General features: G+C 43.6%; 3 protein-coding genes across 6 annotated transcripts; 1 reads left to right on the plus strand and 2 right to left on the minus strand.

Moving 5' to 3' along the window:
- The first annotated feature begins 450 nt into the window (after positions 1-450).
- LOC135637673 (GATA transcription factor 5-like) lies at positions 451-2,207 on the plus strand. Its single transcript, XM_065150367.1, has 2 exons — positions 451-1,069; positions 1,155-2,207. The coding sequence occupies exons 1-2, from the start codon at positions 782-784 to the stop codon at positions 1,950-1,952; spliced, it is 1,086 nt and encodes a 361-aa protein (XP_065006439.1). The 5' UTR covers positions 451-781; the 3' UTR covers positions 1,953-2,207.
- A 1,443-nt stretch (positions 2,208-3,650) lies between these two features.
- LOC135637672 (SH3 domain-containing protein 2-like) lies at positions 3,651-11,859 on the minus strand. The gene is made up of 10 exons (XM_065150366.1): positions 11,413-11,859; positions 9,945-10,067; positions 9,788-9,857; positions 9,485-9,636; positions 8,109-8,210; positions 6,656-6,856; positions 6,504-6,566; positions 6,201-6,353; positions 6,005-6,079; positions 3,651-4,102 (listed from the first exon to the last, which is right to left on the minus strand). The coding sequence occupies exons 1-10, from the start codon at positions 11,470-11,472 to the stop codon at positions 3,986-3,988; spliced, it is 1,116 nt and encodes a 371-aa protein (XP_065006438.1). The 5' UTR covers positions 11,473-11,859; the 3' UTR covers positions 3,651-3,985.
- A 111-nt stretch (positions 11,860-11,970) lies between these two features.
- On the minus strand, positions 11,971-15,934 carry LOC135637670 (trihelix transcription factor GTL1-like). 4 transcript variants are annotated; one of them, XM_065150363.1, is made up of 3 exons: positions 14,982-15,932; positions 12,733-14,263; positions 11,971-12,641 (listed from the first exon to the last, which is right to left on the minus strand). In XM_065150363.1, exons 1-3 carry the CDS (start codon positions 15,845-15,847, stop codon positions 12,408-12,410), a joined length of 2,631 nt encoding a protein of 876 aa, XP_065006435.1. In that variant the 5' UTR covers positions 15,848-15,932; the 3' UTR covers positions 11,971-12,407. The 4 variants fall into 4 exon arrangements, with proteins under 4 accessions (XP_065006435.1, XP_065006434.1, XP_065006437.1 ...); XM_065150362.1 differs by having other exon boundaries at positions 11,971-12,659; positions 14,982-15,931; XM_065150365.1 differs by having other exon boundaries at positions 12,509-12,652; positions 14,982-15,934.
- Between the last annotated feature and the right edge of the window lie 685 nt (positions 15,935-16,619).

Below are 16,619 nucleotides of genomic sequence, written 5' to 3' on the forward strand. Positions count from 1 at the left end.
TAAGCATAATTAATCTATCTATTTTTGTACTCTTTGCTAATAAGCTTTGATGAGTATACTAATAACATAATTGTATAATATTTTTTATTCAAAAAATATATATAACATAATTATATAATGTCATTTTATTCAAAAGATTTGTATTCTTATCGAGATGGGATTTGAAGTGATGTTCAACTAAAACACTGCCACGGATTCATCTAGATGCGTGACATGACGTACTTCAGATAATAAACGAGGTCAGATGAATTTTACCTTATGGGAGTAATAAATCATTTTGATACCAACATTTACTTTTTAATATAGTTGATGCATAATTTACATTTACTTGTTCTACTTATTCAATCAATCAGTAATTATAGTCTAACAGCGCTTTGAAGACCACATTGTATTTAAAACCAAATCAGCTGACTCGAGTTCTTTTGGCAAGGATCGATCAATAAAGAGTAGCGTCAAAAGAGACGGACTGTTGGGAATTGATGGGGGCGGCACCCCTTCCTTTTGTTGTCAGGCGTAGAGGCAAAGCATCGAACAGAGGACAGGCGAACGGGAAATGCGGAAGAGATGTAGTAATTGCTGCTGCTGGTAGTAGTGGCAGGGATGAGGCCGGAAGGGATGTACAAACGACAGCGCGCTTGTTTGTAACGCTCACGGGCTTGGGGCGGCCATTCGATGCTCCACCAAACGCTCACCATCTCTTCCTTTTTCTACTCCCTCTTCCTGCCTCTCTTCCTCTCTTTCCCTTTGCCCCCTTTGGTCTTCCCTTGCTCCGGACGTTGGGATGGAGGCCCCGAAGACTTCTTTGCTACAGCAGCAGCAGCCGCAGCAGCAGGGGAGTCACGGGGTTTCGGACGAGGATGTGGCTTGGGCTGTGGGAAATGGGAACTTTTGGGGGGAGGAGTTCTCCGTTGACGACCTCCTTAACCTTGAGTTCATCGAGAACGAGAAGGGAGCAGAGGAGGGGGAGGAAGCGGAGCACAAGGGAACCGAGGACTCCAACTCCGGCTCGCCTTCTCCTTCCTCCTCTTCGTCGCTTTCTTTCCAGCCTCTCTCCGAAATCAGTCTCCCGGTGGGTCCTGTTCTCCATGCCCCCACCAACAGAAGAAAGGAAGATCGATTTTTTGTGACAATTTCTTGTGCTTTGATGTGTTCAGGCGCACGACGCGGAAGAGTTGGAATGGGTTTCTCTCATCATCGACGACTCCCTTCCGGAGTTCTCGTCGTGCCCGGGCGTCGTTCCCTTGCCTTCGGCTCCTCGAAGCCCAGACGAAACGGAGACCCAGGCCGAGAGCCGCCGCGCTTACACCATCGAAGGTGGCTCGTCTGTGAGCCCAACCGTCTGCGTCCTCTCCACCGAAGCCGTGGTGCCGGTCAGGGCCAAGCGGAGCAAGCGCTCCCGGACAGCCGCAGGCTGCTGGTCCGTGTCAAGGCCGCTCCCTTTCGCAGAATCTTCCTCCGACTCGATCACCACCACAACCTCCTCCTCTTGCGCGTCCTCTTTCTCGTCTCCCGCTCTATCTTTCCACCGAGTAACCGACCACATTTCGGCCGCGGGCGAGAGAGGCATCCTCCTTTGCGGCAGCCTGCCACCGGACAAGCAGCAGAAACCCAACAAGCGCGGCCGAAAGCCCAAGTCACCGCCGTCCGCAGCTGCCTCCAACGAGCGTCGCTGCACCCACTGCGGCGCCCAGAAGACGCCGCAGTGGAGGGCCGGCCCGCTCGGCCCCAAGACCCTCTGCAACGCCTGCGGGGTCCGGTTCAAGTCCGGCCGCCTCCTCCCGGAGTACCGCCCGGCGTGCAGCCCCACGTTCGTCAGCCACGTCCACTCTAACTGCCACCGCAAGGTCCTCGAGATGCGCCGGAAAAAGCAGGCAGCGGCGGCTCCGCCTGTCACCCCCTTCTCGACCCGTTCCACTGGCCCGGCCGAGCCGGTTGACTTATACGTTATGTAGTGCTATCCTTCTCGTGTAACGCTTCTTCTACTCAGCTAGCGGTTTAGCTTTCTGTGTCTTTAAGCAAAGGTGGGGAAGGCTCTCTGCAAGACTACAACTGCTTTCTTGTGAGGGCGAAATGGAGATTTAGACATGGATAGGTAGAGTGGTCGATCGATAGATATCATCTCTGTTCGTATGCAGTGGCTTCTATACCGCACCCTGTTGCGGATTGAGCAGAGATGCTTGCTAATGTGATTGGCTCCGTTACTGCTACATCTGCTTCTGCTGGTGCTTTTTTGTTTTGGCTTGTAATGGGTACGTGGGTTCAGCTACTGCTACTACGGCAGCAGCACGTACTTGTTTTACGTGAACAAGTGGACAACATGCGTCTCCTGCTGCCCGTTCCAAGCATCACGTTGATCCCATGACGCAACTTCTCAGCTCATACTCAGAAAGGAGGTGACCCGTCACAGGACACCGATGTTCTGTTGATTGAGTTTTCTTTTATCTGACGGCTCAAAATTTCGTTGGACCATTTTTAGAAAAAATATTTATTATTTTCATGACTTAATTTTGCACAAAAAGAAAAAAATATTTTAACCGTTTAAGAGCTTATTTGACGATTAGAATGTGATCGATGGGTCTGTGGAAGGATGGATGCCTCCTCTGGTCTTTAGTGGGTTTGGTATATGGAGAAATATGGTGGGTGGAGCGGAGCCAAAGGCAACAACCGATCACATCCTCCCAATGTGAAAATAATGAGATGAATAGAAACGCACCAATTCCCACTACAAACATGTGACCGGACACCTCCACCTCCTCAATCATTTGGTGGAATTTAAGAGTTATTCTGTTTTATTTTTCTCCTAATTTTTGCCACTGTTGAACTTTTCATTTTTACTTTTTTATTTAATTGATCTTCTTTTTAGGCCCAACTGGCTTTGCAGAATAGTTGGGACAACAATGTCCGAAGACAAAGTTAAAGTGCGTTTGAGACCATCCTTACTATATTATAAATTTTATTAATAATGTTATTTACGTATTCTATATTTTAAAATATATAACTAACTATATTTTATTTTTTTAAAATAATAAATATGAAGTTCTACCGGTTGACTCATGGGCTGCATGTGATATTGACCGTCCATTGAGTCAATGACGTGAAACCGCCTTTGGGTATCTCTGGAGCTTTAATTGCATCCTCATCAACTGATGAATAATAATAATAATAATAATTGCATAGTGTTCTCTTCTGTTTGAGGAAGCAGTGTTCTGCTTTCGTAAAACCTTTCGAAAAGATGGATGCTGGCGTGCCGTAATAATTGCTGCACCAGACCAAAGTAGTAGAATATAATAAGCATCATCGAGTTTGCCTTGAGATATTTCACGTTTGCATTTCCAAGTCATTCTATGGAATCGGATGTCTTTAGTGATCTGTTTACTACCAGTACTGCTACAGATACTGCTACTACTACTACTATTATTATTATTATTATTATTATTATTACAATCCTTTTTATCAGAAACAAACGAAACACAGAGAGGGGGAGAGTTCAAGAAAGAAACATGGTTTGACAATTTCAGAACTCAAATCTTTATCTTGGTAGAAGACAAGAATCAATCATAGAGTTTAACTGTTTCATCATGTGCCAATATACATCATACACTGTTGGGAGAATCAAAAGCTGAGAATGGTCATAACTCATGAAAAAAAGGTGCAAAAAATTAAAACTCTATTGGGCGCATCGCAACATTATCCATAGTATAAATGTCTTGCGAAGCAAAGACGGTCATGACAACTCAACTTATAGATAAACAAACAACTTTGTTTCCCTGCATAATCCACCTGATTTTGGACAGATACACAATACATAATCATGTAATCAGTTGACAAAATTGGGCATCAAAATTGACAGATGAAACGTAAGGGGGGAAGAACAAAACAATGAACTGAAGATGCAAATATGACTAGGTTTCAGCTTATGGAAGCCCAAACATTGCAACACCTTACAACACCCAGATGAATAGACCGACCTCCCTGAGCAATATTTTTACAGAATTTGAACGATCTTACTTGCGAGCACACGCTCCCGCCTTTCAATGTATACAGAAGGGAACCAACCTGCTTTTCCTTTGCATTCACCTTCCGCCCAACCATTGTTTGATAGCTGTGAATAAATAAACAGATAAATCTGATGGTAATAAATGAAACACATTCACTATGGTATGTATGTTTAAACAACAAGAACATGAAACAAAGGCAGATGTGCATATTGCACTCTCCGTCGACTAGCCAACTACAGTTTTGTTGTCGGAAAGAATGAAAATCTGCGTTTTCTTATGATGACACAGAACATGTTTGGTAACAATGATCCAGTGTTTTGTCTGTTAAGACTAAGTCCAATTTTCTAAAATTTTTGGGAGGAACAACTTTCCACCACAAAATTTGAGGAACAAAAATAGAAAAAAAGGAACAAAAACAGAAAATCTGTGGGAATCTAACGGTATAACTTTCAGATTCACCCACAAGCAGTTAGTTTTAGCTTGTACACATTGGCATTGACTGATAAAAGCATGCAGACAGTGTCAATACAGATACTAGTTATATCTGTGTGCTAATAGTTGATCGATGTCACTCTTATGTAAACTTCATATACTTGTTTCATATGAAAATCAACATACAAATCATCAAAAACTTATAATGGGATCAATTATAAAGCAAAACTTAAGAACAAGGAGGCTACATGAGACAAGTTGACAAGATTCCAAATTCAGCTGTCAACATGATGTCAATGTTTTAGACCTCCAGCCAAATTCTCATACAGGTTATAAACTATGAATGGGAAATTTTTTTAAATAAAATTTTAAATGTATAGTTAGCTAAAAGGTCTACTCTTTTGGGTACAACTTGAGCTCCTACAGCCAAAACTTTTGTGCTTGGGAAGAATTTATAAGAAAAGAAAACCAGAAACTGACAATCTATGCTCAAGGAAAAATACAATTCATCTTAAAGATACAAATATGTCAATGAGCCGATGGTAAGCTTCCAGATAATCTGAGCTCACAAATTAAGGATTCTCATTTTAAATAAAATTATGCTGCAACAAGACCATTAGTTAAGAAAACTTAATTTGAGGACTTTCTATTCATCATGGAAATCTTTAATCCCAATGAACTTTCCACGAACCATCGAAATACCAAGGTTTTTAATTTTGATATGTACCGCCCAGTATGGGCGGTATGTACCGGTCCGAGAGCTTATTGGCACACGAACTGCCCGCTACTAGGCGATACCAAAGTTTTGATCCCGTATCGGGCAATACGGGACTGTATTGGGCGGTAACAGTCAAAATCTGACCGTTATCGACTTGTACCGAGCGGTAACGATCGAAACCGACCGTAATCGATCTGTATCGGGGTTTCAAATGGTTAATTTTACCGTTGGAGGCAACCTAAAGGGTTTTTAAACCCTTTCCTTCCCCTCTCTTTCAATTCTCTTAAACTTTCTCAAACTCTTTTTCAGTTATAATTTCGCTCTTATTCTCATATTTTTATTCTCCTAAACTTAACAAAGCAACGATTTATGGATTTGATCAAATTTAGGAGGCTAATTTGAGAGGTCTACTCTTTTGAGTACAACTTGAGCTCCTGCAGGCAACACTTTTGTCCTTGGGAAGAATTTATAAGAAAAGAAAACCAGAAACTGACAACCTATGCTCAAGGAAAAATGTAATTCATCTTAAAGATACAAATAAGTCAATAAGCCGATGGTAAGCTTCCAGATAATCTGAGCTCACAAATTAAAGATTCTCATTTCAAATAAAATTATGCTGGAACAAGACCATTAGTTAAGAAAACTTAATTTGAGTACTTTCTATTCATCATGGAAATCTTTAATCCCAATGAACTTTCCGCGAACCATCGAAATACCATATTCTTTTTGCACAATTTGCATAGGTAAAAACTAGAGAGACAGGAGGTAAAGAGAGAGAGAGAGAGAGAGAGAGAGAGAGACCCCGCGAAGTCAATGTATAACATGGAAGTAGAAAGCATTTGAAGAACTTCTGTACCTTACGTACAACAACATAGTCGCCAACAGAAAGATTAAGCTCCACATCTGTCTCAGCCTGATATGAATGAATTACCTTGCAGTACAAAGAATATACATATATGCACATAAGTCAGGACAGCAAAGCTTTTCAAACTACCTAATGACTGTTATAACACAACTTCATAAGAAATGGACATATATGTCATTTTAATTACCTCAGCTAAAAAGTATTCCACAGATTCTGTTAATCCATCGACAGTTGAGTTTGTAAACATGCCATTGGCTTCTTCGTATGATGGTGGAGGCGGCATAAAGTTTTCTGAGGCTGGACTTGGAGATGCTTCAATTCTTTGACGCTCAGATAGCATCTATGAATCAAATCCATCAGCAGAGTCAAACAAGTTAGTTTGTTTCTCCACCTAGAAAATTTCTATATACAGCTAATGCATGTATAATGTAAATTTGGCAAGAGAAAGAATATATTGATTTGACTAAACAGCAGTGGCTTTCTAGTGTACCTCTGCTTCAAGTTGTTCAAGAATTTGTAGGACCTTCTGATGGTAAGTGCGCTCTGATTCGACCTGTGGAAGGAAAAATTTGCAAGTTAGAAATGAAGCAAAGAATAGCAACATGAAATCTAGATAATTGGAGGCATAAATAAAGATAATACCATAGCAATAAGCCGCTGTAAGGTTAATCTTTGTTGTTGGGCTTCCACAGCAGTCATTGCTGCAACAGCTTCCTTACCCAATACTGCCATATTAGATTTTAGTTCTTGTAGCTTGGCTTCAGCAGCTTCTAGCTTTGAAATGTTATCACCACTGCCAACAGTTTCTCTTACTTTAATTTGGCGCTTTGAAACTTCAATTGCCTGTTGGGAATCAAGTATATCTTCAAACAAGGGAGTTTTGTAGATAGACTTTCTGGTGTTACAAAAAAATAAACTTTCCGCTTTAAATAACTATAGCTTTAAGTTCATTAAAATACTTAGAGCTTGAAGTTTGTCCATATTAAGATGGAGAATTACAGCACCAAATGAAGGAAAAGGTCTTGAGACAAGGTATATTCAATGAAAACTTCAGCACTAAAATCGCATCCATACGGAGACTCAGTGTGCCTAAAAAACCAACATTTGCCTATTCGATGCCTTCCTGTTAAGATGCTTTTCTCCCAATCACCAAAGAGGCTTATCCTGCCAAGGTGGCCACAACAGTTAAGAAATTGCATGTGGAATATGCAATACACAACCATGGACATCAAATTCGTACCCTAGAATCTTGGTTGCAAGTTGCAAGTTCACAAATTCTTTTAGCCACTTATCTTACATACATCGAGAAAAAAATCATGAAATTGGGTAGGATGAGCATTTTGGCAATTGTTAAGCATACCATTTTCATACCCATTTAAAAAACCTAGTGGTAAGATTTTTGTATTACTAGGTAAGTAAATTGCATATCCATTCTACAAACAGTAGAAGAGGCTCACATATACAATATACAATATGGATTACAATATATATATATATATATATATACCATCCATCCATGTGTTATGGATTTCAAGAGTCTCCAAATGTAGAGGTTGATTGCATAGATACATGTACTGTGACTGTGTCTACTTCGAAGTCCAGTTGGAAAGAGGAAATGTACATGCATAGATACAGTATCTATTATGCACCATTGCATCACTAAATTCCATGGTGCTTAGTTTAGGATTCAAGCAGTGCATAAATACCCCCATGACATCTCTGTAATTGAATATTGAACTGTTAAAAGATAGAAATACTATGTAGATGAAGTCAAATCATATAGTATGACTATTCAAGAGGTATGAGTGATTGCATGCTAGACCTTTCAAAAAGTTACGTACGATAAAGTAATTTAATCAAAGTAAATGCATAATATTTCCATCTCTTTCAAGAAGTTATGTAATTTCATATTTTTGTTGTATATGTATGAAAATAAATCCAATTGAAAAGTGAAAAAATTGGAGATACAAGTTACAATTCATAAAAACAATACAAGTAACTAAAGAAACCAAGGTTGATCAATAGTGATAAATTCACAGGTGTCTACAGAAAACATCCAATAGAAGCATAATCTACCAGTTTGTAACAGGATTACCTGAGCTTCAGCTTCCTGGCGCACCCTATCATATCTTTGGGCAAGGTGTCGAGCATCTTCCAATGGAGCACCCATTACCATGGCTCTTAGTGGTTCTGCAACCTAGAAAGGAAAGTTTTATTCCAGCATAAGATCATTTGACTGGAAGCATCTAGCAATGCACAAATAGTGTCAGACAGCATTGAATTTATATAACCATCACTAATTCTCAGGAACTCCAATATAGAAAGATCTGCAGAACTTACATATGTGCACAACTACAGAAAATGAGAACTAATTGGCAAATGAAGTAAAATGGAAATACCAGTCTAATGAAGTAAAGAGGGATGCTAAGTAGCCAACTCCCTAATGGCTCCAACAATAAGCATTAAGTCACATGTTCATGGTAAATATGAATTTTCTTTCAGTCTCCATCTTCCAAATTCTCAGCTTCTTTTTACTTGTCACTCATTTGGCACTCAAGGAAGAGACCATTAACGTGCACAGAAGCAGGAAATTCAGATATTTTCCATGTTCTGTTGACTCACCTAAAGTTTAATATAAATTCAAACTATTCGTTGTCCTGAATCTTTAGTATATATCATATTTATATACTTTTAATTACCTTTTGAACAGCTTTGGTTGCTAAACAGCTATCTTGCATCTATTTGGCTATTTGTCATTTACAGTTTTTCAAAGACATTGAGGAAGAGAGAGAAAGAGAGTGAGAGAAAAAATAAAAGTGAATTGCATCCAAAACTACAGCATGTACATAATCAAGAAGTACAATCCATTAGGTGAATTAGAGCTACAAATTGAAATTTAGGTTCAACAAGAGTTAAATATATGAAATCCAAATTGAACCAAGGCCTTGCTCATGTTAAAAGGGCATGATGGACAAGAGACCAAATTGGTCATAATTGTAAATACTATGGAGTTAAAGTGATTACAATAAGGATTTACTAGGCACAAGTAAATTAAAAGGCTTTTGGAATAACCTGAAGTCAAAAACCAATAATAAATGAATACAGTAACCATATTTGGCAACATGTCAAATGTGCTCTATAAAAGGTGCAACGTGTGAGCAGGGATAATTTATGCAAGTAGAAACCAACTATGTGCAAGAAACGAAGAAGGCAAAAGTAGTTATTAGAATGGCTAGTGATAACAAGTCAGATGAATAATCATCAGCCAGTTTGCACAATATCGGATGCATATTGACAGTCAACTTTACATCCACCACATAAAGAAAAAGGTAAAAAGCATTACAACTTTAAACAAGAAAGCAAATATTTTTGGACAGAACTGTATCAATTCTATGACCCAATAATTCCGACAAGATTACTAGAAGAGCATGAAAGTATTGTATAACATGGGGAACAAGTGAATCACAAAACCTGGGAACCAAGAGCTTTCAGTAGATTGCCGCGCTCATTCTCCATTTGTGCACGAGCTCTCGCATAACATAAAGCAGCTTTCGATAGTGTATTCCCACTAGTGCAGGTGTTCTCAACACCATATTTCCTACTATCATCAGATAATTTATTGCCTATGCAACGTGGACTTGATTAGAAACAAGATGTATTACTTTAGCTAAAATAGTAGTATGACTATTGTGAAAAATGAACTTTGGCTTTCATGAAAAATAACAATAGATGAACAAGCAGAAGGGAAAACAAACATATAATTAAGAAGACTACCTATTTCAACTTGTTTGGATCCTGTGACGATATATCCTTCCACACCACGCACTATATCCCTTTGAAAATGCTGGAAGAAAATGATCAAGAGGCTTTTACACAAAAAGGTAAGAAAAGACAATGGAGAAGAAGAAAAAAAAAGTAGAGGGCCTTCAACCTTGGCAGCTCGAGTTGATATGTAAAGATTTTCTAATTTTTGGTGCTGCTGATATTCTGCTGCATCTGAAAATATACTATCAGAACTTCCATATCCACCACCTCCAAATTGCTTGAAAACAGCCTGTAGATGCAACAACTGGAATTAAGATGTTGCTTATATCCACAAATATGATTTAATACTTTCAGCAAACATTCCCAATTCATGCAAGTAGATAAATTGCTTATTGTTGAGACATGGAAGAAAGGTGACATATATGTTCAACTTATGAACTAGACCATAGAGAAGTCCAAATAAAATAAATGATGCAGTGACCATGAGTCCGTGTACATCATACTTTGCTAAAGGTGTATTCTTCTGTAATCTGTGATGAACTTGGCTACAATAACAGAATGCGAGACTTTCCTTATGTTTGTAAGTGTAGAAAAAAACATATGATTCTTCTAACATCCAGTGTAACACAATAGCCAACTATAGATAATTTACACAGAGTTTTAGTGATCTAAGAAGAGAAACGGGTATTTGCAAATGAGATAAATCAGGGACACAGTCATGAGTCTCCAAAAGAAAAAGAAACCTAATATGAAATGAAGGTACACAAAGGAAAACTTATGGAATGATGAAAACCTACAAAAAGAGAACAAATAATGTCATCAATTGCCGAGCCCTTGAGAAAATGTCAATATCTAAAAAAGAAGGCAGCTAGGTTGAGCGATCATCAGCAAAAATAGGTCCTAGACTAGTCTAAATAAATGCACAAGCATAATTGCTAAGGTGAATTTTGCAATATAGCACAGACAATAGGAAAGTTTTTGTTGGTCTCCGGGCTCCTGCGTGGAAATAGCAAGAAAGCAACAAAGTATCGTTGGCTATTCTCAGTTACGATCCTAGTGACATCATAAGATCAAGGTAAAACAGATATATGTCTCGTTCTTATAAGATTTAGAATCCCTGCAGAGCACAAAAATTATTCAAACATGAATTTTCCAGATCCAATCAGATTTCCATACTTGGGGGTCTTGGAATCATCCGCTATTCTCATTTAGGGTTATCACCAAAATAATTAACGAGTTGCCATTTTCTTGTAATTTTGAAGTCAGAGAAATCATTGTCCATATCGAGCAAAACACAACAGGATGGGCAGCAAGAAACATCAACCGGAACGTCCCTTGATCGTGATCACGGCTCCCGTCAAATTCAAAAAAGGCTACGAGAATCTAACGCCAAAAAGCTCAACAAAAACGGCCATCCTTCAACAGTGTTTGATCGCGTTAACCATGCAATGTAAACAATTTGGTGAAGAACAAATCAACCCCCAAAAAGTAACCTTCTCGAGATTCGCCAATCGGCGCCCTAGATATAGCAAATCAGCTTGAATCGAAACGCAAGCGAGACGAACCAAAGCCAGAACGCCAGACGGCAACAACGAGAGGGGGAGATGAAGAAAGATCCAGGAAGCGTGGATTACCTGCTGCTGCCTGGCGACCTGCTCCCTGAATTTGGAGGCCTGCTTCCTAATAGCCTCCATCCAACACCACGGAGGCGAGCGCCCAAGAAATGGCCCGGAAGTCGATCAAAATCTACACCACGGATGCAGAGGCGGAGGAAGACGAGGAGGAAGAGAGGGGGGCCGAGATCGGAAGCTTATTTTTATTTGTTGGGCAGTTCTAAATCGAATCGGGTTTTATTTAGGCAACGGTAAGTATAGAATTGAATTCAAACATAATAAGAGCCAAATTGGATCATGCGAAGCACAAATTTCTACTTCTCCTTTGGTGTGCTTTGCATATAAGGCCTGTCTCATGCTGGGCCACAACTCAGTGGCGTACGGGTCGACCCAACGCGACATGAGTCCTAACTCGGAGCTGCGTTCTCGGACTCGGGCCTCATTGACTAAGCTCGATTCTTGGTGAATTAGGCTAGCTTGGGTAGCCACATAAGCATTCCTGGGGTCTGCTGCAATCACCGTAACTTGTTTAACTCACACTGTAAGGTGATTACATGAATGATATTTAAGGGGAAAAGCTTTAAAAAATGACTTTATTCATAAAGTATGCCGAGGGGATTACAGAGACAATCCAGACTGAACAATAATGACAGTAAAAGGAAATATACATCTTAAGAGTGCAAACTACCATCAGGAAACCTCTTCTGTAGTTGTGGAAGAGAGTACAGAAAGGGAGATCGAGATGCATGCAGAGGCAGTGTGTGTGGATGTACGACCAGTTTCTTCAGCACTCCCCGCCCCCGGTGCCGAATTCGCTGCCTGTGTTCTCGTAAGAGCTGCTTGCTTAAACTTATTACTGCGTTCGGCCGGGAGAAAGGATTGTTATTCCACAACAAATCAATGAATAGCTAAGGACTGTAGAACTCTGATATATCGAACCACTGAGGAGGTAGTATTTGTGATGTTAAGATGCAGATGGCAAGGTGTGGACGTGCATGGCGGTACTTGACGAAAGGCTACTGAACCATGGCCAAGAAGGTGCCTGATGCAGTCGCTGTAGCTGCCGCTGTCGTTGCAATCGCGGTGTCGCCGCTGGGTATCTGCCGCTGGAACTGTAATTTGTACTGCACCTCATCCTCGTCGTCCTCGTCCTCGTAGTCGTCATCTTGGTCCAGATTATCGCTGCTGGGCTTGTCCATCTTGTAGTGTTCATCCATCACGGCCGGCGGGTGCCTTTGCTCCGTCGGTACCTTCACAACGTCTTCTGGCTTCAAACCCAATGGTATCTGAAATTATTACTGAATCGTGTATGATTAGCAATAGGAATGAAGCCTTTCTTACCTTCATCGTTCCTTCTTGATCAGGGAAGCTCGGTGGCTGTTGTCCATTTCTCGTTTGCACTTGTACAACTGTGGACCCTCCTCCAGCCTCAGGATTCCCACCACTTATGTTGTTCTTGTTGTTGTCGCCATTCTGGCCTTCGGCCACAGCCGGATGCCGCTGCTGCTGCTGTCCTAGTGGGCTGGGATTGGTGTCTTGCTCCTGTTTCTGTTGACCGACCGCACTGCTGCCGCCACCAGGATCGCCTGCGGCGATGTCACTACCTAGCGTTTTCTTACGATAGAGTGCCTCAAGTTCGTGGAAGTAGGGGCAGGACTTCGAGTCCTCCGGCCGCTTCTTGTTGCTGTCCTTCACCTTCTTGAAGTACTTGTTGATGTTTTCCCACTTCTCCTTGCATCTCTTGGCGCTACGGTTGTACCCTAGCCGATGCATTCCGGCGGAGATATCCTCCCAAAGCGGACCCTTGGGCCCAGCCTCCTGGTACCTCGACCCGAGCCCGCTCCGAAGCTTAATTAACGCGTGTACCTCCTCCTTGGGCCACCTCGAGGACGACACTGGCTCGAAGCAATGACCCTCTTCGGGCTCCGAGCTGACGGTCACCCGCTGCGTCGCCGTGACGTCGGTTTTTGGCGTGTGATGCCGATCCCCTTGCTTCTGCTGGTGTTCCTGTTGCTGCTGAGGTGGTGGCTGTGGCGGGGGCGGAGCGTGCGACGGCGGCAGAGGGAGTGGTGTGAGGGAGATGGCAGCGGCACTGGCCGGAACGGCAGACGATGATGTGACAGGTTGGCCGCTGATCTTTTGAAGGTAGGAAATGACCGCAGTGTCTCGGGACGCCGCCATAGCGCGCTCTTGGGAAAGCAACTCCTGCTCTCGGCTGAGTCGCGCCATCTCCTGCAGCCGCCACGCGTCCTCTCGGATCAACCTGTCCTGCTCTCTTTTCTCGATCGCCTCCAAGAATCGTTGCTGCATGGCCTCCTGCCGCTCCATCACCTGCCGCATCAGGCCCTGGAAGAAGGTCATCATCTGCTGTCTGGCCCTCGACCCCCCACTGCGCTTCCTCTTCCGTCCTTCCCGACTCTCGCCGGCATCTTCCGTCTCCTCGTCGTCGGACTCCGACGACGAAGAGGAGGTCGAATCTGACGAGAAGCTGATCCCCGCTGCAGCCAAACTCGAGTTCGCTTGTGGTCCAAGGTCAGGTACGACCCAAGATGGCGTCGCGACGGGCGGTGGGGCCGCGGCGGAGACAGACGAAGCTTGGACTCTAGTAGCTGGGGGGCCCGCCGGGGCGGTGGTGAAGCTAATCTGGGCTGGGGAGGTGGTAGTGAGAAGCATGGCAGGTGTCACGGTGGGCGTGGTGGCGCCGCCTCCACCGCTGCTGTGGAGAGCCTCGAGCTGGTTAAAGAAGCGGTAGGTCTTGCCGTCCTGGCGGCCGGCTCGGCCGTCCTTGGTGCGCTTGTAGTACTTATGTACGTTCTCGAACTTCTCCTTGCACTTCTTCGCGCTCCTCTTGTAGCCCAACTCCGCTAGCTTCCTGCCAACCAAAACCCACAGCAAGAGGAGGATAAAATGAGAAAGGAGTACTAAACAACAGCTAGAAGAGGCTATGCGTTAACACCCAAAGATTTTGACCATCATGACTTCAATCAACGAATTAGATAAGAAGAAAAGAGCTCCAAGGAATAGGTGGGGAGAACAAAAACTAAAACAAACAATAGATGCGCCTCGATGGCTGCACTGAGCTGATCGGAGTGCATGCGTTTTGCATTAGTCGTCATCGGCCGGTGTTCTAAAACTGCTCTCACAAGTTAGCTCGGGATCGATGCAGGGGTGGTTCCTCCCCCTAGTACTCAGATACATTAACGAGAAAGAGAGAAGAAGGCATGAGTTGGGGAAAACACCGCGCCCCCCTTCCCCCCCCCCCCCCCCCTCCCCACCCATCTCTCTCTCTCTCTCTCTCTCTCTCTCTCTCTCTCTCTCTCAGTTTCCTACTGAGGCAAAACCTGAAGCCTTACATCAGTGCTACAGTGGAATCCGTGGTACGAAACTGAGAGCTGTCTCTAAGAATTCTGCACCCGAAGCTGGTGAACTAGATCCCAAGAAAACCGTCGAAGACTCTCCGGAGGTCAGTGATCTCTCTTTTCACGGGACACGGGCAGCATCACACGAGGAGGAGGAGGAGGGGGGAGGAGTTTAAGACACCGCATTTTGAAGGAAGGTACGCAGCGGTGTGAATTGAATGTGGCTTTTACCTGGAGACTTCTTCCCAGAGAGGACCCTTAAAGGTGGCGTCTCGAAAAGCGGCGTCCATCTCGGAGCGGATCTTGAGCAGCGCGAGCGTCTCCTGCCGCGGCCAGCGGCTCCCGGGCGTCCCACCGCGCTCGGCCTCGTAGCCGACGGTGATAGCCTCATCGTCGTGAAAGCCCCCGGCCACGGCGGGGGCCAACTCATCGAAATTGGCTGCATCCGTGGGTGCCGGGGGCCGACGATTGACGAGCGCCGGCGCGGTCTCCACCAGCTGCGACGACGGCTGCGGCGGCGGATGGAGGGGGCCGGCGCCGGGGATTTGGAGCACGTGAGCCGGGGGGCTGGCCCCCGAGGGCGCGAATGGGGCCATATCGGCACCGAATTGGGACCCGCCCTGCTGCTGCAGCTGCGGCGGCGGCTGCTGCTGTTGCTGTGGTTGCTGCTGCATGGCGCTGCAAATTGTTTCCCCTTTCAGCTCTCGACAACGCCTTTTTGGGCAGTTACTACAAGTTCTTCTATTACTAGTGTTGCCAACTGAACTCCCTCTTCCTCTCTGCCCCTCCCTCAGTGGGGCAAGAGATAGAGAAGAGGAGGTACTGGCGGTGGGGATTGCAGGAATCAGTACATGGAGCGAAAACAATAAAAACGAGAGCTTGCAGAAGAGAAAGAAAGGTCGAGAGAAGAGGCAAAGGGAGGGTGTAGGCAAAGCAAAAAAAAAACCAAGAAAAAGACTGCTAAAACACCATATATATGAGATGCACAGATGATATGTAACAAGGAAGGAATAGTAAAGAAACGAGGTCAGGGTGGAGGTAGCAGAAGAGAAGATGGATGATGATGATGACGATGGTGATGGGAAATGACAAAACATAATGAGATGCTGCGCTGTCAGAGGCTTACTTTGCTTTGCTGCCTAACAATAGTTAAAACCCAAAGGTGGTGCGACTTGAGGCAGCGAGGGAGGGGAGGAGAGTTGTAAGACAAGATTTGCAGGCTTTATGAACTATTAGTATAGCACATCGGTAACAATATATTAATTAGCCGCAGAGCTTGAAATGGATGGGATTGATAGTTGATAGAGACCACATTACGTTGTACTGTCATCTTTATGCGAGGAGGGTTATAATAAGGGGCTGTGGTAATAAGATGAGGTGGTAGGAAGAAGTGGAGAGTAGGCAAGGCATATGGGCACACATCGCCACAGCTGTACATGGGACCCACAAGGGAGCTTAGAACGTGCCGGGCAATTATGGCATCATGTCACGTTACGACTCTCTCTCTCTCTCTCTCTCTCTCTCTCTCTCTCGCCCACTGTTCTCGCTATGAAACAGCCAAGCCATTCTTTATGCTAAAGTTAGAGAGAGAGAGAGAGAGAGAGAGGCTCTTCACCTCCTACTTGGATCAGTTGTGCCCATAAGATTGAGTTTATATACGAAAGAGAGGAATCTATGGTTCATGCGCGACACCGATCCCTCCCATATGATCGATCGATCCCCCGATCTGAACTCCAAGGTTGAGGAATTCAAATGCAAGTCTTACATTAATGACTTCCTCCCCCACAAAGGAGAGATCTCCGAAAGCATGGAAGGGACCTATTCATATGCATTCCGCTTTTGAATTGCTTATGAGTATTGGAGGCAGTA

The sequence above is a fragment of the Musa acuminata genome, chromosome BXJ3-5, assembly GCF_036884655.1.
Source record: "Musa acuminata AAA Group cultivar baxijiao chromosome BXJ3-5, Cavendish_Baxijiao_AAA, whole genome shotgun sequence".
In the NCBI taxonomy this organism is placed as follows: domain Eukaryota; kingdom Viridiplantae; phylum Streptophyta; class Magnoliopsida; order Zingiberales; family Musaceae; genus Musa; species Musa acuminata.

Coding starts and splice junctions, on each gene's coding strand:
- LOC135637672 (XM_065150366.1), bottom strand. CDS start 11,472: ATGGAGGCTATTAGGAAGCAGGCCTCCAAATTCAGGGAGCAGGTCGCC. Junction 10,068..11,412: donor AGGTCGCCAGGCAGCAGCAG/GTAATCCACGCT, acceptor TTGCATCTACAG/GCTGTTTTCAAGCAATTTGG. Junction 9,637..9,787: donor ATCCAAACAAGTTGAAATAG/GTAGTCTTCTTA, acceptor CACGTTGCATAG/GCAATAAATTATCTGATGAT.
- LOC135637670 (XM_065150362.1), bottom strand. CDS start 15,847: ATGTTTTGTCATTTCCCATCACCATCGTCATCATCATCATCCATCTTC. Junction 14,264..14,981: donor CTCTGGGAAGAAGTCTCCAG/GTAAAAGCCACA, acceptor TTTGGTTGGCAG/GAAGCTAGCGGAGTTGGGCT. Junction 12,660..12,732: donor ATCAAGAAGGAACGATGAAG/GTAAGAAAGGCT, acceptor TTGGGTTTGAAG/CCAGAAGACGTTGTGAAGGT.
- LOC135637673 (XM_065150367.1), top strand. CDS start 782: ATGGAGGCCCCGAAGACTTCTTTGCTACAGCAGCAGCAGCCGCAGCAG. Junction 1,070..1,154: donor TCTCCGAAATCAGTCTCCCG/GTGGGTCCTGTT, acceptor TGATGTGTTCAG/GCGCACGACGCGGAAGAGTT.